At 52.2% G+C, this 23752-nt stretch overlaps 8 protein-coding genes across 8 annotated transcripts; 2 read left to right on the top strand and 6 right to left on the bottom strand.

Moving 5' to 3' along the window:
* Positions 1-1664: 1664 nt before the first annotated feature.
* Positions 1665-4224, bottom strand: DBP2 (ATP-dependent RNA helicase DBP2; the record flags this gene model as incomplete). Its single annotated transcript, XM_014692042.1, has 7 exons — positions 1665-1705; positions 1768-1914; positions 1976-2104; positions 2607-2714; positions 2785-3753; positions 3812-3954; positions 4109-4224. The coding sequence occupies 7 exons, from the start codon at positions 4222-4224 to the stop codon at positions 1665-1667; spliced, it is 1653 nt and encodes a 550-aa protein (XP_014547528.1).
* Positions 4225-5187: 963 nt separating this feature from the next.
* On the bottom strand, positions 5188-7132 carry NDH2 (External alternative NADH-ubiquinone oxidoreductase; the record flags this gene model as incomplete). Its single annotated transcript, XM_014692043.1, has 3 exons — positions 5188-5261; positions 5362-6666; positions 6751-7132. The coding sequence occupies 3 exons, from the start codon at positions 7130-7132 to the stop codon at positions 5188-5190; spliced, it is 1761 nt and encodes a 586-aa protein (XP_014547529.1).
* Positions 7133-9447: 2315 nt separating this feature from the next.
* On the top strand, positions 9448-11443 carry G6M90_00g041890 (uncharacterized protein; the record flags this gene model as incomplete). The annotated part of the gene is made up of 3 exons (XM_014692044.1): positions 9448-9993; positions 10100-10526; positions 10596-11443. The coding sequence occupies 3 exons, from the start codon at positions 9448-9450 to the stop codon at positions 11441-11443; spliced, it is 1821 nt and encodes a 606-aa protein (XP_014547530.1).
* A 254-nt stretch (positions 11444-11697) lies between these two features.
* Positions 11698-14210, bottom strand: G6M90_00g041900 (uncharacterized protein; the record flags this gene model as incomplete). The annotated part of the gene is made up of 11 exons (XM_014692045.1): positions 11698-11736; positions 11794-11873; positions 11942-12157; positions 12302-12410; positions 12472-12537; positions 12627-12777; positions 12871-13030; positions 13112-13508; positions 13581-13663; positions 13805-13986; positions 14158-14210. 11 exons carry the CDS (start codon positions 14208-14210, stop codon positions 11698-11700), a joined length of 1536 nt encoding a protein of 511 aa, XP_014547531.1.
* Positions 14211-15011: 801 nt separating this feature from the next.
* On the bottom strand, positions 15012-19309 carry ste20 (Target of rapamycin complex 2 subunit ste20; the record flags this gene model as incomplete). Its single annotated transcript, XM_014692046.1, has 3 exons — positions 15012-16715; positions 16776-18276; positions 18363-19309. 3 exons carry the CDS (start codon positions 19307-19309, stop codon positions 15012-15014), a joined length of 4152 nt encoding a protein of 1383 aa, XP_014547532.1.
* Positions 19310-20948: 1639 nt separating this feature from the next.
* On the bottom strand, positions 20949-21248 carry G6M90_00g041920 (uncharacterized protein; the record flags this gene model as incomplete). Its single annotated transcript, XM_066130290.1, has 1 exon — positions 20949-21248. One exon carries the CDS (start codon positions 21246-21248, stop codon positions 20949-20951), a length of 300 nt encoding a protein of 99 aa, XP_065986270.1.
* A 40-nt stretch (positions 21249-21288) lies between these two features.
* Positions 21289-22274, top strand: uaZ (Uricase; the record flags this gene model as incomplete). Its single annotated transcript, XM_014692047.1, has 2 exons — positions 21289-22072; positions 22168-22274. The coding sequence occupies 2 exons, from the start codon at positions 21289-21291 to the stop codon at positions 22272-22274; spliced, it is 891 nt and encodes a 296-aa protein (XP_014547533.1).
* A 510-nt stretch (positions 22275-22784) lies between these two features.
* MRPL23 (54S ribosomal protein L23) lies at positions 22785-23405 on the bottom strand (the record flags this gene model as incomplete). The annotated part of the gene is made up of 2 exons (XM_066130291.1): positions 22785-23303; positions 23385-23405. 2 exons carry the CDS (start codon positions 23403-23405, stop codon positions 22785-22787), a joined length of 540 nt encoding a protein of 179 aa, XP_065986216.1.
* Between the last annotated feature and the right edge of the window lie 347 nt (positions 23406-23752).

The raw sequence follows: 23752 nt of genomic DNA on the forward strand, positions 1-23752 counted from the left end.
GCCTGAGCGTCTACAACGAAAAAGAAGAACTTGCCTAGTTGATAATTTGGCAACCTTGTTCATCCCTCATCAAAAAACACTTCATTCGTCAATCTCAGCAATAGCTGTCATCCAATATGCCTAACTCAACTCCGTATTACGCATCCAAGCTGCACTGGCACGAAATGTTACTTGGAGATTGAAAAAGGAAGAAAAAAATCCGCCCCTCCGTCTCGTCCCGTGCCCACGAGCCGAGTCGCGTTGGGTTCTCCTCACGTCTTACTACATGCTTACAGGCCCTTGGCAGAGAGACCAGGATCGTATCTGGCCCAGGTTGCGGGTTTTTTTTTTCTCCCATTCATCCATCATTGCCAAGGCAGCTTTCTCCAAGACCGTCCCACCGGCATCCCCATGCGCCGAGATGACGGCGCAACATCATCAACTATTGATGCCGTACGAGGGATATTCTACGGCCTGGTCCGCGTATCAAAAATCAAACTCTGGTTTTTGTATTTCCATAAAACAAAAAGAACCATAGCTGCCTCCTGGCAAGATGACAGCCAGATCACGGAATGAAGCGATTGTAGACACTCCAGGGCGCAAAGCGATGAAGCCATGCAGCGTGTTGTTGGATGAGGCCCCAGGCATGCACACATAAACTTTGCCCTTTCTCGTCAGCGTGTTTTGTTAATTTTTTTTTAACTCCGCAAAAATGTAGTCAGAATCGCGCCCCCTCCCGGACACAGCGGCATGCGGATTTACCGAATGGAGCCCGAATCCCTCGGGCATGCAGAAGGCGAAGCAGGCGGCGAGAACCATTCAAACATGTCAAGGAGGCGAGCAAGCTTGCCCTGCGGTCCCCCCTTGTTTCATCAAGGCAGTGACAAGCGTCTCGGCCGCGACGCGACTTGCATAACCTGAAGCATGCCGACGAGCATACACGCAACCCAGCTGCTTGACGTCATTCCATGTGGCGAGCGTTGACGATATGGACAGGAGCAAGCATGGTAAATCCTTGCCTTCGTTGATCCCTGATACAGAATATATTGATCACATGATTTGCCGCAATATATGACAGCCCACACAAAAGTCATCATATCACTAGTAAGATATATGTATATATAATATAGGTGGACATCTTCACTGAGCTCGCAAATACATCATGTGATTTGGCGAACCTCTGCCTCGATTGTCAAAAATGCAAGCAACTTTTATAAACTACAAAATCATCTATCAACACAATCAGTGACAGGTTAGCATCCAACAACCACGACACTATTGCCTGCGCCGTGAAATTGGTCTGATGCTTTCCTGGCCAAATCGTCTATCGACATACATGCGCAGCCATAACCTAGTCCTCAGAGACAGTCGGTGCGAGGGCAAAGGCGTCGTTAAAGAGGCCGCGCCTCTGCTCTGGACCAGGGCCCAGGCGGGTACTACTTTGCTTGTCCAGCCCAACTCGGCAACCACGAGCAATAAGAAACAGACAAAAATGAATAACCTTGACGATTGTGCACCATCATCGCGCCGTGTCTAACTGCGAAATGGAGGGAAAAAAACATCCTGTACCTTCTATCAAACGCCGTTACATGTACCATGTGCTTTTGAACTTCATATTCGAGAGGGTAATCTTGCTACTTTCCAGCTCGCACAGACCTGAGCCAACTTGTAGACGACAAGTCACCTTACCACCTTCGGTTTCCCAGGGGTTGGCTGTTGGCGTTGGCTGAGACAAGACAGGTCAGCTCGTGGTGAAGTTTTCATGGCTTCAATGTCGTCGATACCCACCTCTACCACCGCCTCGTCCTCGTCCCCAGCCTCCATATCGATGACCGCCTCCTCCGCCACCGAAGCGGGCCATTTCGGCAAGGCGAGGGTCAATCTTTTGCTTGGCCTCCTGCAAGACATTGACGAGCTCACGAGCCTGTTTCTGGTCTTGGATGATGTTGTTAGCCTACGAGTAATGACCAGGAGGGATATAAAAACTCGGACTTACTGTCAGTGGTGAAGAACGTGATAGCCGTTCCCTTGGCACCAGCTCTGCCAGTACGGCCAATTCGGTGGATGTAGTCCTCCGAATTGTTGGGGTAGTCGTAGTTCAACACATGGGTGATGTTGCGAACATCTTGTATCAATCAAGGTTAGCAGGCGAAGATGAGGGTGTGTATAGCAACGTTCCAGCGCAGTAATGCGTCAGGGATGGTTCGAGATTAAAGCCATCTTAACATTCACTCCTTGGAAAAACCAGGGCAATCCAATTGGGTGCGACAATGCCATTCATCCTTTTTGGGGAACTTGTGGATTCCGTCAGTCACCGGGTCCTCGGGTCAGGGAGCCTTGGGAGACAGCTTGAAGAAATCAAGAGATGCCAACTTCTACGCCAGTACCACGATAGAGAAAATGGGTACGCGGGCAGAAATACGAGTATAGCAAAGGCAAGGCTACACAACGGATCAAGACTCCACGGTTGGAGAAACCAGGCGGACACGGTTTACATCAGGCACGCTCGCGCAATTAAGATATGGCCCCTAGACGTCAAGAGTAAAATACAGCAAAAGCGTTGCTGGAAGTTGCCAATGGGTAATAAGGCGAGGGCGGTAGGGTTGGACGGGGGTGATGATACTAACCAATACCACGTGAAGCTACGTCTGTGGCCACCATGATGGGGCTCTTTCCGGTCTTGAACTGGTCGAGGACCCAGTCACGTTCGTTTTGCTGCTTGTCGCCATGGATAGCTACAGTGAAGGGCAGTTAGTAACCAACTGTCGTGAGACACAAACAATGCTTGATAGGATGGATACGTACACAATGCTGGCCAACCATCTTGACGAAGGAATCGGGTGATGTCGTCGGCAACTCGCTTTGTTCCGACAAAAAGGAGAATCTTGTTCTCTTTGTTTTCCATGACCTGCTCAAGGTGCTTGATCATGCGATCGCGCTTTTCCATGTCAGATACAACCTCGACAATCTGCGTGATTCTGTGGTTGGCAGACAAGTCCATGGAGCCGATGTTGACCTGAATAAAGTCGGTCTGGAAATCAGCAGCCATGGCTCGCACCTCCTTTGGCCACGTCGCGGAATACATGAGAGTCTGTCGGTCAGGTCGAATCTGCTCAATGATCTTTCGGATCTGGGGCTCGAAACCCATGTCAAGCATGCGATCAGCTTCATCAAGAACAAGATAAGTGACACGGCGCAAATTTGTTTTGCCAGCCTCCAGCATGTCGATCAAACGGCCGGGGGTGGCAATGCAGACCTCCACGCCTCGGGAGAGATCGCGAATCTGAGGACCTTTGGGGACGCCGCCGTAAACGCAGGTATTTCGGATGCGTGAGGAGCGACCAAACTTGGTGATTTCTTGCTGAATCTGGACAGCAAGTTCACGAGTCGGGGCTAGGACAAGAACAATAGGACCATCCCCAGGGGCCAAGAGAGGCTGGGCGTTGATGTGAACAATGGCGGGAAGACAGTAGGTCAGCGTCTTTCCTGATCCCGTTTCGGCAATACCAACAACGTCACGTCCAGAGAGAGCCATTGGCCAGCCCTGTGACTGAATAGCAGTGGGGGCAGGGAAGCCCTGGGCCTTGACCTCGTCCAAGACGTAGCGTGGAAACCCGGCCTCGTCAAAGGTCTCGACAGGCTTGGGCACATCTCTTCCTGCAATTGTCATTTGATGTTTGCGACGGAACGCGTCAACCTCTGCAGAGGATCTATTGGCGACTTCCGGGATCTCTTTGTAGAACGACTTTTCAAATTTAGGCAGCGTAGAGAGGTCTGTGAAATCGTTAATACTCTTGGAAGCATGGTCTTGTCCGAGAGGAGGAATACACACCCCAGTTTTGCTTCTGTAGACCGGCGCCGAGGTTGCTCATGCGATCGCCACCACCACCACCGTAGCCGCCATGGCCACCGCCATAACCGCCGCCGAAGCCGTTGCTGTTACCATGGGAGCCATTGCTGTAACCATTAGATCGTCTGAAACTGATTCGTTAGTAAGTTGTTCTTTCGAAATGCGGCGACGTGGCCAGCTGGGCATGTCGCGATTGCCGATGCACATGGAACAACTTCCAGTGCAGCGTGTTGACAATCGCTGGTTAATGCTCAGTCGCCTTCGAATGTCGAAACTCACCCTCCACCGTAGCCTCCGCCATAGCCACTTCGATCTCCTCTGTCGCTTCTGTCGCGACCATAGCCTCCGTGACCACCACCGTACCCGCCACCGCGACCGCCACCGTAGTTGGACATGTTGGCGTCCTTTGTCGATTTGGGTCAGGGCTTGTAAGGCCGAAAAAGGTGAGGGTTATGGGAGCGAGATGTTGCGGTCCGTCAGTATTGAATCACAGAATTTCAAGTCCGATAAACGGATCTGTTGTGCAAGGCGATGGGGAGGAGTGAATGTCGAGAAAAGTGAGAGTTGCGGTTGCGTAGTGCAGAGTTTGAAAGAACAGAGTTTTGTTGGCCCGACTCGCGCCTGGACTTTTTTCCCTTCCGCCTCTGCCCTGCCAACTGCCAGCCAGGCCCCTTCCCATTTTTTTTTTTTCCAGTCAGACTAGGCTACGCTAGTAAAAAACTTGCCTCCACCAGCGTACTTTGGTGGGTCTTCGGACTTCCTGTCTCCTTTGTCGCCTTCTGCTTATGTAATGAGACACATGTGAGCTACCCTACAACACCAACGAGCAGATTTTGACTTTGGCTTTGGATTTTGCATCTGGCAATTGGATACATTCGGAATTACACGTCTAATGTGCAGCTATCTTTTTTTTTTTTTCCAAAGCGAGTCTTGTAGCTTTTGGCGCTGTGGTGTCGATGGGTTGATCCGCTGAAGCGTTGCATTGTTGCAAACCATTGGAATACGTTCCAAGACTCTGATTACCTATCTAAGTATTCACCACCTAAAGACTAGACAGATACCTACCTGGGTAGGTAGGAATCTCACTTGAAAAAAATCCAGTGACATCATTATCGGGGCTATTTATCTGACGACCAGAATCCGGTGGACACCATGGCAGACGAGAATACTCATGTAGATTGAACAATGTCAAGTCAAGTCAAGTTAGAATTCCTCTAGTTTAAATACGAATGCACCCTTACTCTATTGTTAGACGTCCCAAGTAATTATCTATGATGTCTCATTCCCGATCTGTAATAATCGTGTGGCCACCACGTCCACAGCGCCTGTGTACAAACTCGCCAGTTTCATTGTCCCGTCTACTCTCGCGACACATCTCGGCCGAATGCCTTGGACTTGAGCCAATCCAGAATGACCAAGACTCGATTGCGGGCTGTTTGGTAGTCGGTTAGTTCCCGGCGCTTGAGGAAAAGAGGCGGAAGGGGGCCACCAAGGTGAAAACTGCAATAATCAAAGCCAGGGATATAACTCACTGCTAAAGCACATGGAGAGGTAAGCGCTGCGCCAGAAAAGATAGGTCAAGCTGCCACCGGTGGCCAAATTCCCGTTCCACCAGCTGACATCGGCAACAGCCTTCTCACTACCAATGTAGGCCAAGCTGCCCTGATGACTGTATCTGAAGGGTTTAATATCCTTGATCCTGCGCAGTTGCTTCTCCAGACTCTCAATCTCGTGTGCGGCCTCGGCCGAGTCACCGGCCTGCAGATTCATCTTGCTACTCAGCTCCTGAATGCGAGACTCGTGATTTTCAGTCTTGGCCATGTTGTTGAACAGCCGGCCGAGGAAGTTGCCTTCCTGAGATGCGACCTGTGCAGTGGGAGCATACCCAGCGACGGCGCAGTCACCAACAGCCCAGATATCACGGGTGCCCTGCACAACCAGGTACTCGTTGACGGCCAAGCCACGGCGTGAATCTTTCTGGGCAGGGATTTTGGTTATCAGGTCCTTGACGATTGGCCGAACGGCGTTGCCAGTGGCCCAGACCAGAAGGCCGTAAGGGATGACAACGCGCTCCTTGCCACCGTCAGGGCGACTGACTTCGGCCTCGACTGTGGTATCCGTGACCCTCTTGACCATGGTCTTTGTCTTGATGTCAATCTTTTCCTCACGGAACGTGTTCTCGGTGTAATCAATGAGCTGCTTGGAGAAGGAGGGAAGGACATTGGGGAGGGCTTCGATCAGGGTGACCTTGAAGCGAGGGCTGATTTCAGGAACGAGTTTCTTGATGTCCTCCTCGAAGAAGTCCTGGAGCTCGCCGGCAAACTCAACACCAGTGGGCCCGCCGCCGACAACAACCATGTGCATCAGCCTATCAATCTCGTCGCTGGTCTGTCCCTTGAAGGCGGCAGTCTCGACGCAGTCCATAATTTTCTTGCGGATCTGCTGGGCATCGCCAATTTCCTTGAGGAAACAGCTATGTTCTCGCACACCGGGAATGCCAAAGGTTGCGTTCTCAGCACCGACGCCAATGACGAGCATGTCGTAAGGAATCTCGGTCTCGGAGGTGGCCCCCTGGATTTCCGAATTGTCGACAATCTTGATGACTTTTCGATCGGGGTCGATGGACGAGGCTTCCGCCTCATAAAACTTGACTGCTGCTTTTTTGTGTCGTAGAATGGTTCGGACAGGCTCCATGATGGACCTGTGCTCGATGGTGCCGGTCGTGCATGACGGCAGGAGGGGGGTGAACAAGAAATAGTTTCGGGGAGACACGACGACGACGTTGTAATTCTCGGTATCCAACTTCTTGAGCAAGGCGACAGACCCCCAGCCAGTACCTGAGAAGGGACCAAGGTTAGTAACAGTATACGAGGTATACTAGTCATGTAGCAGTTGCAGAGCTGGACTCCGATTTCGCTCACCTAGAATGACCAGCGTCTTCTTGGTCGGATCCGGCTCGAACTGGGGTTCGGGATGGCGATCCTGGTAGACGATGTAGCAGGTGTAGCCTACAAGGCCAACGGCGGAGAGATAGGTGATTCTCCATGCCCATCTGAAGGTCCTGCGCAGTCTGCCGGGCTTGGGCTTGGGCTTGGGGGCTTCGTCGGCATAAGCTCTGCGGAATGCGACCCTGCCAGTCGCGGCGAGCCTCATGGCGACGGTCGGCCTCGCGGCTGACCGCAGAGCATGGCGTCCGGTCGCCGCAGAGTAGGCCGTAGAGTAGGCTCTGGATCCGACGCGGGTTGGCAATGCCAATTGACTTGCTCGACCGAGGGCGGCCAGAGCTCGGGGGGTGGAAGGCATTGCGCCGGAGCTCCGGAGTGCCGTCTGCACAGAGACTCAATTGCGCCGGCAAGCAGCAAAGACGGAAGCAATGGGTGGTGACGTGCCGCCGGAGAGGGAGGGAGGACGAGGTGGCAGAGAGTACGTGTTGCAGCTCGAGGTGAAGTTGGCGGCTGAGAGAGAGAGAAAGCTGTTTGCCTGGGCTTGGCGGTTTGGCGCTTTTTTTTTTCTCTTTCTCTATGAATGACTCTGTCCTTTTTCCTTGGCGCGTGCGGCCCGTTTATCGCAGTGACTGACAGCGTCAACGACAGCGCCAGAGCCTTGTGCTCTCTAAGGCCTGGGCTCCACGTCCCTTCTTTTCTTGTTTTTCATTGGGCGAAAGTGCCAACTTTGGGTCTTGGGCTGTCCCACCGGCCCTCGGCCGCTTTTTTCGGTAGTAATTTATTTTATTAACGCAGAAAATCTTTGCAAAGGCGCCGCTTACACAAGCAATGCCGGGTGTCTGGTAACATTGAACGTCATTTGTAGACACTCGGCGGTCTGGACTCGGGAGACGCCGCCGCGGCCACCTTGACCACGATGCACGACTCTTCATGAGTCTCCAGCAATTCATCTCAGTCTTGATGGTCTGTCTGGAGCCTCCAGTGCTGCCCGTGTTGCCGCCGTCCCATCTTGGCCCCTGGTTCCGACATCAGCCGACATCCGCGAATGTGACGACAGTCACGACGCCTATTACTAGTACAACATCAAAGCAAGCAGCGCCATGTTCGGTTCTTCCCGCCGTTGCCTGTCGCTGCGTCACGGGAGCCGCAGCTTGGCCTCGATGGCTTTGTCGCTGCTCTCTTGCCGAGGCTCCAGTTTCTCCCGACAGACATACATACCAATGTACCTAGGCATATGGGTTGATGGGGTCTAGCAACAAACACACTCGATGGCTGATGCCATGTGGCATACATATGTACATACGTCGAGGCAAACACACGCCGACATGTTCCTGCGGCAGTCAATGCTGGCTGTTGTTTTCTGGGGTGATTCCTTGGGCTCTGATTTGTCCAGCTCCCCAACCAACCCCAACCATAATCACATGTCTGTTGCCTCTCTCCCATCCTGTTATTGTCGGAACTGATTCGTCGTTTCTGCTGCCGATACGGAGTAAAAGAATCTCGATATTGCCGGCGATCCTCCCGGCCGTGACAGCCCTGTCAAGAGATTGAAGAACCATTGGCGCGGAGCAAAGCTGCCCGATGCTTGAGTGAACAACAGCTTCACCAGCTTCGTCGTGGGACACCCAGGTGTACCATGATGCCGTCACAGATGAGCAATTCAAGGCACCCCAAAGGCCCTGCGGCATCACTCTCTCCGTCTTGGACTCCTTGCCCGTGGTTCTGCCGGGACCGGGACCGGGACCATGACCGTCATCTGAAACCAGCCGTGGTCAAATCTGCGACATGACGAGCAAAACTTGTGTCGCAGAACGAGCCCCAACGCTACGCACCATTGCCTCCCCAGTCTCCCCGGCTCCACATGTGAAGTCTGGTGCTACACATGCATGCACATACATAAGTACATACTTTATGTACACACAGTATGCAAGTTACATAAATCGAAAGCCCATACGCAGGGGCAGTCGTGACGCCTCAACGATCCCAATGTGGTATCGCCAGCGACACGGGTAGATGACCGTCTTGCCGCGCAACCACGGACCTCTTTTCCCACGACACGCTCGCCAAAACGCCAGACAGGCTAGCTGTCTGAGGTCTCTGACCAACGGCTCTCACCACCCACTACCTGCCAACCTGGCCGTCGCAGATAGCCATGCTCTACCGTTCCGGCAGCTGCTTTGCCTTGATTTCATGCTGCACCATGTTGGAGCCCCTTGACATGCCATCTCTGGCACCACCCTCGGAACCACGCGCCGTCGACCGAACATGGAGGCCTCGACCTCGACCCAAAGACTGTTTTGTTTTGTCTTCTTCCTTCGCCCTCCCTTTTATTTCTCCGAGTCCCTATATCCATTCACCTCTGGTCTTTGCAACTCCGTTGGCTATTTACCCTTTGGCCGCTGCCTTTTCGAACTGGCCGGGCTTCAACTGTGCATGGTGCACCGGACTGCCCTTCTTGCTACTTGATTTCCTGATCGGGGCTGGCCCTGTATCATTCTCATTCACTTACAAGTCTCGTCCGAGTCCGTGGCACTTTCTTCTTTGTCGACGTCGTTTTTCAACACCTCGTCTGTTTCTTCTAGCTTAGCCATGAACTTGACATATCGACTTCCTACCAAGCCTTAAAGGAGAATAATGCAAAACAACTCGCACGACTTGTCTTGAGAAGCCATCATGGTATCGGTTGCGGAGAAAGACGGGCCTGCGTTGCAGGACAACAAGCCGCCAACTAAACTCCCTATGGACTTTCCCATCTGGACTCGGGCAGAAGATGATGAGAAGGACCGAAATGCCGGGTTATCAATACTACAGCGAAGAAGTAGAAAGTGGAACAGGGACCGTGGCGTAGCACATGCCGCCGACCCTGCACAGCGGCCCAGCCGTCTTGACAGCAGAGGACTTTTCAAGGACATTGCTCAGCCGGTTGTGAGCGGTATATTCGATGCATTATCTCCTCAAGATGGGCCGCTGAGCAGCGACGATGAAAAAAATCCCAAGTCCGAGGGCCTGAAGCAGCCTGCCCCGATTCAAACCCAACCTCTGCCTCGGTTACCATCACTGAAGTCACCAGAGTCACCAAAATCGCCAAAATCGCCCAATTCACCCAATTCACCCAAGTCGCCAACTTTACCGGCTAATCCAACCCCTCCGCCTCCTCCGGCCTATCCAACTCCTTCTCCTCTTCCACCGCCGCCTCCCCCAGTTTCAAATCCAGGAAACGTGAGTCATCTTGATAACCCATTAACCAAGTGGATACAGAAACAGTAACCCGCCCTTTGCGCACGCTGATTACGATGCCGACTGTATGGCTGACTTTTGCTATTAGCCTAAACCCACAGAAGCCGTTGTCAATCCTATCCAGCCGCCTCCGGGAAACACGTGGCCAGACAGCAGCTACGGTCCAAGTATGGGATTCAGCACGTTGACTCCAAGTGCTTCAACAACTAGACGGACAACTACGACCAATGCGCCTCCGCCTTCACTTGCGCCGATTGTTACCATTCCCGTGCCATTGTCTACTGGCCCCAGAAAAGGTGTTAATCCTCTGCCAACGTTAGATGCGGTCTCGACATTTTCGATGTCAATGTCTCCGACGAGCCCCGCAAGCCCGGCGAGCCCGGCGAGCCCGACGAGGTCGTCTTCCGTGTACCCCACGCCAATCTCTGATTCAGACAAGGCATATCACCCCGGTCATGACAAGGGCAATATCCATCCCAAAGTAGAAATGGCTCTTGTTGCCCTGGGCTCAATTGGTATGCTTAGAGCCTTCCCTTCCTCGGACCGGAAATCGGAGCTGGTTTGACTGATACATGAGAATGCAGGTTCATCAATCATTGTTGCGTTTATTGGGTGGTTGATTTGGCGGTGTCACAAACGCCGCCGGGCGGTTGACAGTTCCAGGACCTGGAAACCACATTTCCCCAAAAACATGCCTACGGATAAACCAAAGCTGTTGGTGACGAATGCACTCGCTCGCATTCCCATTTTCAAAAACCGCATGGATGATCGCCGCCGCCGCTGGACAAACCTTGATCAAGCAGATCTCGGCCCGTTCAGTGAGAAGGCGTATGTGGCCGAGGCCCAGTCAATGGCGATACAACAGCCACCTCTCTCGGGCATATCTGTTCAGACCGACTTGGTTAGAACCAGCACGCATGCCGATGTGCCTCGAAATGGGGCAACGTTACACGTGCCAAAGGTTTCCATATCATCCATTGAGCCCCAGGCTGGTAGTACTCTTCGATCTGGAGCTCAACTCCCAAACACTCGCATGAGCGACATTTCTTCCCTGTCATCCGGATTTGGCGATGGGCAATTCATAATAGGTACCATGAGTAGCGGCACAAACTCTGCAAACAATACCGCCTCTGAGACTACAGTCAAGGCACCATTGGCCGTGGCAAGGCGAGAAAGCATCGGGGCCTTGAGCCAGCGGCGCGACACCGTGTATACCGAGGCAAGTGAGGATACGCCTGCCCGGTTTCGCAGTGTCAACTCATGGGTGAGGCAGCAGACGGGACGAGTAACGCGTGCGACGCAGCGCAATCAGGCATCCGATGCTCCACCCGTGCCTGCATTGCCGCCGGAGCAGGACTTTGATCTCATGATGCCTGATGGGGAGGAGCCTCGGCGGGCTGATTCTGTAACAGGATACGGTGTAGCTCGTTGATGATGATGATGTCGAACAAGAGAAATTATAGTATGACGTATTGTCCTTCGACAAAGAAAAATATATATATATCCATATATAATAGCAATGACACAATATTTAATTGAGTAAGCGTGGTCCTGGGATGACAGACATGACCGTGAACACTCTTCTACGTCCTTTTTCTTTTTCCATGGTGACCCCTATTCATGGCTGATTCTGCCGAGGAATATACAAATGCATAGGTGCAGCTATGAAAAGAAAGAAAAACTCATTTATTTGTATGGAAACATTTCCCAGAATCCGGTTTCCATCTGTAGACGCATGAGGAACTTGCCAAATGACGAAAACAATTGATTTCACAAACGCACCTTTGTCCCATGTATGAATATCTTGATCAGCTCCTCGACGCGGCTTGGCGACTGAAGCCGCATGTGCTTTTCCAAAAGCTCTGGCATGCCGGGGGGCGGCGCAAATATGTCAGCTACAAGCCTGGACAAGCACGCCGCAGAAACTCACCCGAACCGAGCCTCACCGCGCTCGTGTAGTCTTCAGCCACGTAGTTTTGGATCCACGGCCAGTAGATATTGTCCTTGGTGCGGGTGAGTCTGTGGGAATGCAGCATCTGGGCCACTGCGCCGTAGCCGAGCAGGCAGGGAGCCAGGGCCATTTGGAGGGCCAGCCAATCTTCGCTCTGGCCAACGTCCAACACGTACCGGGTATATGCTGTACATGCTACATGTTGAGGGTAGTATTAGTGTGAGTTTACTGTTTCTATTGCTTTTCTTTTTGATTCCCTCATGTACGGCTCCGTCATATGCAAGAGGAATTTCAGGCAGCCAAGGAGGAGCGAGGGCGTGAGTGGACGAGCCTCCTTACCTTGCTTTTCTTCAGTTGCTTGTATTTCTTCCTCTGATATGCCAAACTGCTTGCAGTAGTTGACATGTAGCTGCATCTCATGGATGATGTAGCCGACGATTTTGTTTGCCTGTTTTCGGAAGTGTTAGATACGGCAGACACTAGTGTTTCGTGCTGTCCATGCAACTGACTCTGCGGATGCTTTCGATATCCTTTGATTTATAAGCAGCCAGGGCATTTGCTCTTGAGAAGTGGACCTGTTTTTTCCCGACGTACGGCGTGTTAGATTCTGCACCCTCTCATCGGTGTTGAAGAGGCTTCAGAAAAGGGATGGAGGGTAGCGCACCAAGTAAAGATAGTCTTGGACAATGTATCCCTTGAAAGATTCCAGCGGCAAGGTTCCGTCGCCGAGAGCCATCACGAATGGATGGTAGACAAATGTCTCCCATACATCCTTCACGTCAGGCCGCTGGAGGAGATACTCTATAAAATAGCCACTTGTTTACGGCACGTCAGCCCTGGAGGGTTCGGTGTGGTGTCGGTGTGAGGGGAAAGGGGAAGGGGGAAAGGGGGCAGATATGGCAACTTACGGAGCGAATGGAAGGCTTTGAATTGAATGGAAGTGATCTAGTGGTCCGTTTCCCTTACCTAGCTTCGGTGCGCTCCTTATACCAGCCTCGATATATCGACAAGCAGAGTGGACCGCAGCAGGCACATCGATTCCTTTAGCAAGCCCGGCAGCGATGGCAGCTTCACAGATGTTAGAGAGCTTGACCTTGACAGAAGAGAAGTTATGACCCAAAAACAGTACAGCAAGTCCATTTCACTTACAAGCTAGCGAGCACCCTGTACCGTGAGTACTAGTACTCGGCTGATAGGGGCTCTGTACTCTGAAGACCTTGCCCTCTGGCCCGACTAGAAGGTCTACAACAACGTGCTTCTCATGCTCAGTTTCGGCGACGCTCATATCTGCACGGAATGGTAGATGGCCGCCCTTGACAAGAACCCATTCCGGACCGAGAGCTTGGATACGACGACCAATGAATTCGACATCAGAGACGGAGCAAATCTTCTTTTCGGCCAAGGCAGAGTCGCCATTTTCCGAGAGGATCAGAATGGCTTCTGGGATGTTGGGCGTGAGAACTGTCGCGCGGGGAAGCAGATGCATCGAAAGCTCTCGTATAGCCTCGCGTGGAAGCAACTGAGCGCCAGATGTCGACACCATTACCTAATAAGACAGACCGTCTGGCTTTAGCAGCTTCGGGCATGGAGTGATGGGCTGGGCGGGTGTATTGCCTACCGGATCGACCACCAGCGACGTAATTCCGTGTTTGGCGACTTGTCTCGCAATCATATCAATGGTCTCTGCGGCAGCAAGCATGCCTAGGTTGAAAGACGAGAGACATGTGTGTTAGTGCGTGAACAAGTTTGACGCAAAAGATTGACAAGTGCGTTGATGGTCCTCGATGTTCAAAAGAAGGAGGGGGTTTTGATGTTTCCACACATGAGTGGTATCTAACAAACCTGTTTTGATTACGTCTACGCCGACATCTTCGATACAAGCCTCGATCTGCTGTTCCACAAACGCCGCTGGGATGACGTGAATTCCCTTGACACCCGTGGTGTTTTGAGCAGTCAGGGCTGTGGTCGCCGTCATGGCGTAGCAGCCATGTGCGGCGAGAACTTTCTGATCGGCTTCCAACCCTCTGCAGAATCAACGTGACAAATGTAAAAAGTCAGCCTGGCCAATTCTAGCGGTGCGGAATCCGGATGGTGGCATGGCCGACCCAAATCAAGGAAACGCCGCGAGAATAAAACGAAGCACTTGTGACGTTATGAAATAAGATGATGGATGGGTAGTTTGACGAGCTACTTACGCGCCGCCGGAGCAGTCGGAGCCGGCAATGACTAGCACTCTGCCCTTGACCATGGCTCCTGTTGCTTGAGTAACCTTTATATATGAGGTTCAATCCTGCCAGCCTCGAGTTGTGACTGTGAGGGTACACTCTCTCCGCAACGGCGTTGCAACTTGGAACGATATCACCGTTGGCAGCTATGGTGGTGCCCATGACCCAAAGAAGCGCACCGTGTGGGGCGGCTATAATATGTCAAGTAGTTACTCCGTACATCATGTGTACTTTAGCTGGAGGAAACATCACCATCCCGTCCATCTGCCACAACGGCCCATTGAATGGTTCGGGTCGTGCTATCTTGTAAGAAAATCAAGTCATATTCATTCAGTCCCGCCTACGTTAACGCAATGGCACCATAAACGCTCCCCAACGCCTCCGTTGTCGCCCTCCATGATATACGTGAACCACATGGGCGATTGAGAGTATCCGTTCTGTGGCCGATTTACTCCATGCTGAAACCACATTTCGACCCTCCCCTACTCCCCCTTTTTAAGCTGACGGTATGCTACCCCATTTCCAAATGTAATTAAATTGCAAAATACCACTGTGATATCCACAAGGGCAGCGCCGTGTCTCGCTTGCTATCTGTATTGCACTTGGCTCTGTTTCCCAAAAAGATTTGCGGCGAAACCGGGATATTAAAATCATAAACAGGAGGCCAGATCCATTGCTTTTAAAAGCCCCATACAGGCGGCCACCCTGGAACGACGAGGCTTGTATAGGCCGCTACATCACTTGGCAGGGTAGTGATATGGGTTGCGGCTTGCCGTTCTAAAGCACAACCCCAATACGCTCCATCTGTTACTTGGTCCCTTGTATTATTTTCGCACCCGCAGTGGTGCTGGCATGAGGTCGGATGGCATCTCTGCCGGCTCGCTGATGCTTCTCTGTCGCTCTGTTCGATCATCACCTGAACTGCCATCACCGTTATCGTTACCCCCTTGTCCGCTTGTAGACTCGCTGTCCTCGGTGTCATCGTCACCAAATACGATTTGCCGCATCACGTTCTTCTCGAACAGATCAATCACCAACCTACGGATGCCGAGCCTGTAGTGATTCCATTCCATGAGGCCCATCACTTTTTTGAAAAAGTCTGTACTCCGGAAAGCATTTGGTTTTCTCTGCTTTAACTTCTGCAGCTCCATAAGCGCCTTCTTGTAGAGCACCATGTTGCCAAGGTCAACAACTAGTTCCAGAATTCGACCGTTGACGTCCTCATCGCTCAACAAAGGAGGCAATTCAGAGAGCTCCAGAGGTGGGCGGGCTTTCTGGATCGGAGGCTGTGCCTGAATAGTTCGTTGCGTATCGGGAATAGTTATGGATGCAGCATTGACGTGTTGCCACGGTACGACGGAAAAGAATTTGGAGAGATCGTTCGGTATGCATAGACCAAGAGAAGTCCCCATTGACGTCGTGTTAGCGTCCCAACCGTGTTCTGAAAGAATCTCTAGTCCATGCGTGGATCGGGAGATCAACCCCAGCACGAAAAATGCCGTCCCGCGAAGACTCATCACTTCATGCCCTTCGGCGATCTTGACAATTCGTTCAACCACATCGCTTGATTCCAGGAACGGCGCGCCAAGTTCCATTGATCCTACGTTGCCAACAGCCCAGAGACACCCCTTGACTTTGGTAATCAGCTCCGCGTCTTCTGTTTGCATGCCGTGCTCGCGTATAGTCGTGACGAATTCCTCAAAGTGACCCTTGTCACGCAAAAGTTTGCAGCCTTCTCGGGTTCTAGTTAGTTCTCTGTAGAAATGCGGCGGAACATGGCTGTCGTGAAATCCGGCCTCTGGATCCGATTCATCAAAGAGGCTCAAGCGATGGCTATTGTCATCTGGGTCAGCCAAAAATGCCCGAGCTAGGCCTGCCTCAATGACCCCGACATATGAATCATTTCGCCCAAGGAACCAATCATCCATTTCATTACTGATGTAGTCTAATCCATCCAAGTAGTGGTATCCAATAGAGGTTGACAGGAACCGCAAGAGAAGGGGCGCGCCTATTTCTCCTAGATGATCCAGAGCTGGGCGACATTGAACTATGTACTCCAGATATACCTTCTTGTTGCAGGCACTTTCCAATATCTTGATTGCGGTCGAACATACTTCAATCTCGGGGTCGTAGAGCTGCGTGACTAGAAGACGAATCGCCCATTTCGAATCGCTCACTTCATTGTCGCCGCTAATGTTGGCTACGGGACCAATGGTGCATTTACGGAGGGCATTAGTGGCATGGATTCGAATATCTTTAGTTCCGGCAGTGAGAGCCTTGGAAAGTAATACACGAGGATGGCCTTGCAAACCATAATCAAAGTTGGAAAGAAGTAACTTGATCAGATCCGGGCGCTGCTTAAAGTCCACGATGTGGTACATCATGTTGAACATTCGCCACCTCTCTAGCAGAAGCAATCCTTTCGGCTCGCTGCTGAGAACGCCAAGCATGGCAAAGTATCCCCCGCAAAGAGTGTCGGTAAGTCGATCCTTGGAAAACATGGGGAACTGAGCAGTAAGCCCGCTTGTCTGGAGAAAAGTTAGAGAGAATAAGCCATCAAGCGATTGCTGGTATTATAGCCAACTCACCGGATCACATTGAGCTAGACACTCAGCAATTTGCCTCAGCAACTTGCTATCGGCTAAGAACTTGATCCCTTCGGGTGATTGGAGAAGCGAGTGTACCAAGGCGCACCCAGCCCTAACGTATTTCTGTGTCCCCCTTGTGTTCTTCACCTCTGCAAATTTATACTTGAACGGGCGGTAAAAACTCATCAGTCTCTTCATGAACTTCGAGGCCTTGACTGCTTCGTCTAGACGCTTTCCGGTCTGAAGAGGACCATCTATGATTTTCAAAATAACCTCCCAGTTCCACTTCATGTAGTTGGAGCTGTTGAGCACGCCGGAATCGATAAGCAGTTGACGAAATGTAGCATCGTCCAGCGCCACGGCAGGGTTACTTGACTTTGGTTGTTCATCGAACCTCGCCAAATTTCGCATGCTGTCACTAGAGGGGAGACCACCGGCCAGCGATTCTGACGGAGCGCTCCTGTAAAGTGTTCGACTGACACTACTAATTTGATAGATAATTCCGGATGCATTGAAATGACCCTCGTTATCAAACTCAGCGGCTGCTGAGAACAGCTCCGGTAGCAGCTGCAAGTCCGCACTCCACGAGGGTGGTAAAAGTCGGCTAGAAAGTTTCAGAACTTCCCCAATGAGCAAAGTCGACTTTCGCTTGAGCATGGGGTCTTCTTCGGTTTGCACCATCCGCAGCAAACTCTGCAATAGTCCCGACTTGATGAAGACCGCGAGAAGCAGCGCTGTGTAGTGGTCAACAAAACTTTGCTCGCCAGAATCTTCTTCCATATCCAGCGTTCCGCTCCGTCGCCTCGCGGCAGACTTCATGTTGGCGACACGGCCATACGTCGTGAGACGCCTTCCGGCCAAAAAGGAAGTTGCCCATGCTGGAGGTTTGATGCGAAGTAGCGAGAAAAGAAGGTCTAGGACGGTTTCTCGAACGTTCTGGCTGGGGAAGAGGATACTGGCAATCAGTGAGCGGATCGGTCGGAAATCATACATGCTCAAGGTCATGAGTCCGGACCATGATCTCAAGGCTACAGAAATGGCCCCGGAAGTCTGCTTCAGTATGCCGTCGGCTCCGGCCAGCAGGTCTGTAAAAGCGGTGAAAACAACGTCGAGACCATAGCCCGGAATGATGTATTTGCGCTTCTGCGGAGAGTCCAGGAGGAAGAGAAAGGCCGAAGTTAAGCTCTCGGGAGACTTGTAGGTGCCCTCAGCCAAAGCTTCTGAAAGCGTACCCAAGCCTCCGGATGCTATCAACAGAGCTGGATCCCGAACCAAGATCTCGGCGAGAGTCTCAATGCATATAGGCCGTAATCGGTCGATGCTTTGGTCTGCGGCGTGTATACCTGGACGTCTATCCTCACCTTGCTCCGCTACAGCAACAATCGTCCGGACAATGGCTCTAGAAACCTCTTTAATTCCATCCTTTACATCCAAGAATGCGCGGACGAATTTAAGGGCCTGTTCTCTTTCCACATCGGCCTTGCGATAGTTGCTCAAAGACCTGAAGAGAAGATTGTTTAGCGTGAACTGTGTTTGCGATGTAGGCTAAAACGCAGGGGACGAAAAGAAAGAAAAGGGAAATCATACCGTATGACCAAATAGTCCGTGTTAAAACTCCGAATCCTCTTGATGGATGCAGAGTCTGAAATAGCATATCTAGCCACCCGATAACCGACAGCCACAACCTCTCGACTCTCGCTGAGAAGCATCATTTGCATGCGCAACCCAAAGATGGCCCAGACCAAATCATATTTCAGCGCAGGGTGGCGCTTGAATAGATCAACAAGTTGGTTTGCCCTACTCACATAGTACTCTGGTGTCATGCCTTCCACCTCCAGGGCCTGAAGAAGCTCGGCAAGCGCAAAAGTCGGGCTCTCGGCAGCGTCGTCAAGGTCTGAACCGGCGGCAGATCGGGAAATACTGGGGGGTGACCGAAGGCCATTTGACTGAAAGATAGTCTCCTGGGCTCGGTTCCTGGTTGGGGTAGTTGGCGGAGGTGCTCTAGTACGTTGGGCCTCGGAGATTTTTTGACGTAGCTCCTTGATTCTCAGATTGCTCGCACTCAACTCGACTTCTACTCGTTGACGCTGCTCCTTGGTCTGCTTGGCCTTCTTGATATTCAGAGCCTCGAGCATATTCTCACTACCTTCCTTAATCTTCATTTCTCGATTCAACTTGTCCCGCAGAGTCGACAGTGCTTGTTGCATGGCGGCTTCGGTACCGTCCTCCTCGACCTTGTCCATGATACTGCCGGTGTACATTGATCCAACATCCATGCGACTGCCTGCACGGCTCGAAATCGTTTGGCTACGGAGCTCCGAGCTGAAGCTACCGGGGCCAATAGTAGGATTGAGACTGCTACCACGAGGAGCAAAGGAAACGGCCGAGGCGGCTAAATTCCGACTCGGCACGCCGTTCAATGGCTGAAGCCCGCTTCCATCGCGATCTATGCTCGTCCGGCCAGTTCCTGCCTGCGACGAGGTTGGATTGTATTGACTGGGTGCATTGTGTTGGGAGGAGGGTTGACCCGGCATGCTTAAGCCAGCCCAACAATGGGTTTAGACAAAAGCAGAGTGTGGACTGATGGTCTTCCCGCCGACGTGGGCCGAGCCCTGTATTCGGTTTCTGTGCATTCGAATTCGAATTCAAAGAGAAAGACGATATCGGACTACTGCGACGCGGAGAGTGGGGTTTGTGATAGTGTCGGGTCGTATGCCGCGAGTTTGTGTCTGTAGATGCTCTAGCATTAGAGGTTCAGGGTTTTGAAAGAGGTCAACTGGTCGTCTTTGCGTAAGTAGGCAAAGGCAACTTGGTGCGAGGTGGTGGTGGCCTATATCGGCTGGAGAGGTGGTTGACAATGAATTTGTGCAAGTAGACAGACGTTGTGAGCGAGGTCGATAGAACAGTCGATGGGTATGCCCAGTGCTAAGTGTAAGGCGTCAATGCAGATACAGCTCGCTTACAATGCTACCAGGCCGTGAACAGGAAGCTGTCGCCAGCTTTGAACAATAAATGCTGGACGGGAAAGTGGTTTCGGTTTGGACGTTGGGGTTTGGGCCGAAGGTCCCTTGGGCGGCGTCGTCTGCAATCGCACGGCGAAGAGCTGCAGCTTGGCCAGCATCAGCCGACGACTTGTTGGAGCGGATTTTAGAGATGTGCAATTCGAGTAGCGCTTCTCATGGCTGATTGTCGATATCGATGGCTGTCGATAGGCAAGCGTTGCGACGACCTGGAATGCACCGACAGGCTTGAGGATTGGACATCAATGGAGCCAGGTACATGTACTGACTGGATGCTGGATTAGTACCCTGGCCTGGTAAGGTAAGCTAACTTCAGTGTTCGGGAGGATGCGCCATTGCCTGGTGGTGGTGCCTGGCATGTGCACTTTGAGGTCTGGTGGGTGGAGCCCTGGATGGCACCGAGGGGGCACGAAGACGAGAGAGACGACCGGGCAGCGCTTGTGTGGGTCCGGAATTTCAAACGTCAACGCTGGGATCTGGTCGAATCTGCCATTGATTTACCACTACTACTACTACTCCGTAGTTACTATTAAGGACGAGTTAATTGTATCGGCAAGCAAGGGAAAGAGGTGGCTCTATTTAAATACCTCTGGTGTTACCACTAAAAGATGGCTTGCGTGCCCCGAGATGACCTGCCAATCTACTTCAGTATCTAAGTACCTACCTATGTAGGTAGGTAGGTATCTTCTCAAGTGCTCTGTCCTCCTTCTCCCTGCTCTGGCCACCACCAAGAGGAAGAGGGCCCCTTCGACTGAGGGCTGGCCGCACGACAACAACGCCGTCCATGTTGGCGGGTCATGGCTTTGACAGTCCCGTCGAGAGTCGTCCATGTCTGGTTCATTGCACTCGCGGTGGATGCCAGTTGATATAGACGGCTGGGTTGCGGCGAGCGCCTGCAGAGGCCGTATCAAACCAAGCCCCGCCACCGTCTCCATTTTCGCTGATTCCCGACTCGTCAAATATCAATTCGTAGTACTTGACTGCATCGGAGCAGCCCATTAGTTGGTGACTCGGTAGGCCAGGCCAGGGCTTCCAGTGTTTCTTTGATCCTCCCGGGGTCCCACGTCGCCGCATCGCCCGCATCGCTGGGGTTCGGCGGGTTCCGGCAGCCACCGCAACAGATGATTCGATTTGGCTCGCTGCCATGTTGTCATCAACCCATTGCGTCCGGTGTCTTCTCAACTGGTAATAGAATAATGGAACCGCCAGTGCAATTGTTGAACCCCCCGTCAAGCCCGGCATATAAAGGCGCCACGGCCTCGACGGCTCTGGCGGCACGTAATCCTCTTCCAAGCTTTAGAGTTCCTGGTTTTGTTCTAGCATCAGGTTGATGTTGAATTTCGGCTTGCTGCTCTGAATCCTCGGCTGCGTCAATCACTCGAGTTGTGCCCAGTGCTTCCTGCTTGCTCACCCCCTCTGCCGCGTCGATATCCGCATTCAAGTCAAGTGCCATGGGACACGAAACCCTCTTGCCCGTCAGAAACAAGTCCAGGATGCCTTACGTCTCTGCCGCCCGTTATGGAAAGGACAATGTCCGCGTCCTCAAAGTCACCCGCGACCAGACCACTGGGGTTCAGACCGTCACCGAGATGACCGTCTGCTGTCTGCTTGAGGGCGACATTGATACTTCCTACACCGAAGCTGATAACAGCGTCGTAGTCGCAACCGACTCCATCAAGAACACCACTTTCATCATTGCCAAGCAGCATCCCGTCAACCCTCCGGAGCTGTACGCTTCCATCCTGGGCAACCACTTCATTCAAAAGTACAGCCATATCCACGTTGCCAATGTCAAGGTCGTCACTCACCGATGGATACGTATGGACGTTGATGGAAAGCCGCACCCGCACAGCTTCATCAAGGATGCCGGCGAGACTCGCAACGTCGAGGTCCGTGTGAGCCGCAAGGATGGCATCAGCATCACCAGTTCCATTGTAGGCCTCACCGTCCTCAAGAGCACGGGTTCTGCCTTCCACGGCTTCATCCGTGACGAGTACACCACTCTGCCCGAGACCTGGGACCGTATTCTGGCCACCGATGTCGACGCCAGCTGGAAGTGGGCAAAGTTTGCCGACCTCAAGGCGGTGGAAGAGAGCGCTCCCAAGTTTGACAAGGCTTGGGACTCTGCTAGAAATATTACCCTCAAGCTCTTTGCCGAGGACAACAGCGCCAGTGTCCAGAACACAATGTACAAGATGTGTGAGCAGATCTTGGATGCAGTACCGGAAACTGAAACGGTTGCGTACTCGCTGCCCAACAAGCACAACTTTGAACTTGGTACGTATTATTCCTTTTTTCTTCTTTCGTTTCCGAGACTAAAACACCATGGTGCTTGGAATACTCACTGACCTCTCTCCCTCTCTCTTTGACAGATCTGAGCTGGCACAATGGTCTAAAAAACACGGGCAAAGACGCCGAGGTCTACGTTCCCCAGACCTGCCCCAATGGTCTCATCAAGTGTGAGGTTTCTCGATCTTAAATTGCAGGCAGAGCTGTGCAACATGTGAAATGACAATAGCACCGAGTTGGAGTGCTGAACCGCGCCGCGCAAGGGATGATAATATCATGATACCTATGAATGCATTGTCACAGTGCCTTTGGCAATCTGTACTGGTCTGTAGCAAATTCTATACGCATACAAACATACACATCATCGAGTCAAGTCCTGCTTAATACAAGTTGCCGTCTTATTCTTTCTTCATGAGAAGGCGTTTGCATTGCTCGAGTTCCTTCGTTGTCCCAGCATGTTCACGGACTCGGCATAGGATGAATCGTATGTGTTAGTTTTCACTTGCGAGGTTTGTGCAAGGCATGTACATTGATGACCGCCAGTAAGCATGGACCTCCCCAAAAAGAGATAACCGAGGATTTCGCCATTATATTCATGCCCGGCAGCTCGTCAGACATCTTCCGTATAATACAAGTGTTACAAAAAAAAATATGAGCTCGGGCCAATCATCTGGCATTTGGAGCGCGAATATGTACTTGCTCATAACCGCTTCTTGTCGGACTCTCTAATCTTCTCCACTGCCTGCTGCCAACCTTCGCTGCCAACTACAACACCACCGAACCGCACCAAATTATCCTTGTACGGGTGCGCATCGCCCTCAAAGGCCTTCAATCGCGCCAGCCGCTTGTCCCGCAGTCTGTTTTTGGGCAGCATGCCCCGTACGGCCTTTCGCAAAACCTCGCCGCCTCCATGCTTCTCCATGAGTGCATCCATCGTGAGCTCCTTCAGACTTCCGGGTCGCGTAGTGTGTCTGTAGTATGACTTTCGCCACATCTTTCGGCCGGTTGTGTGCAGCGCCGCGCAATTCGTCACGACGACATAGTCTCCGCAGTCTGTCGAAGGGTCCCAGATCGGCTTGTGCTTGCCCATCAGAAGCACGGCTATTCGAGATGCTAACCGTCCCAGAGACGGCGGCGTGACGTCTGGCTGGGTTGTGAGGGTCTGGTGAGGTTTGGAGGCGGATATTTGATGCCATACCCGTGAATAGGCGAGGCGAGTCTGGCAAAGTGCGAGTTTGGTTAGGAGGCGGCTGCCAACGACGGCTTCAACAAGATGGCTGGCCAAGAGCGCAAAACTTACCAATCCAAGGGTCTGAGACATTTTGAATTAGAAGGGCATGCAGGCTCTCGTAAAAAGAGAGGCCGCGAAAACAGCTGCGCTTTTCAAAAAACACTCAATGGTGCCGGAAACGCCCTGATGAAGCTCTCGTGCCTTTGCTGGGCCACATGTGCAAGCTTGAGGTGAAAGTTTGATGGCTTAAACCGGGGCTTACTCAGCGTGGGTTGGAGGTCACCTGACAGGGTCAATTGTCACTCCTGCCGGGCATCGGCCGCGGCGGTGCGCCGGGGACCTGACAAGTCAATTCTCTGAAGCAAGTGGATTTCAAAGCAAGTCAAGTACCCCGTAGTCGACGGTGGTGCTGGAATCGATTTGAAATGCCCGTGATG

Source organism: Metarhizium brunneum, chromosome 2, assembly GCF_013426205.1.
Source record: "Metarhizium brunneum chromosome 2, complete sequence".
Lineage (NCBI taxonomy): Eukaryota > Fungi > Ascomycota > Sordariomycetes > Hypocreales > Clavicipitaceae > Metarhizium > Metarhizium brunneum.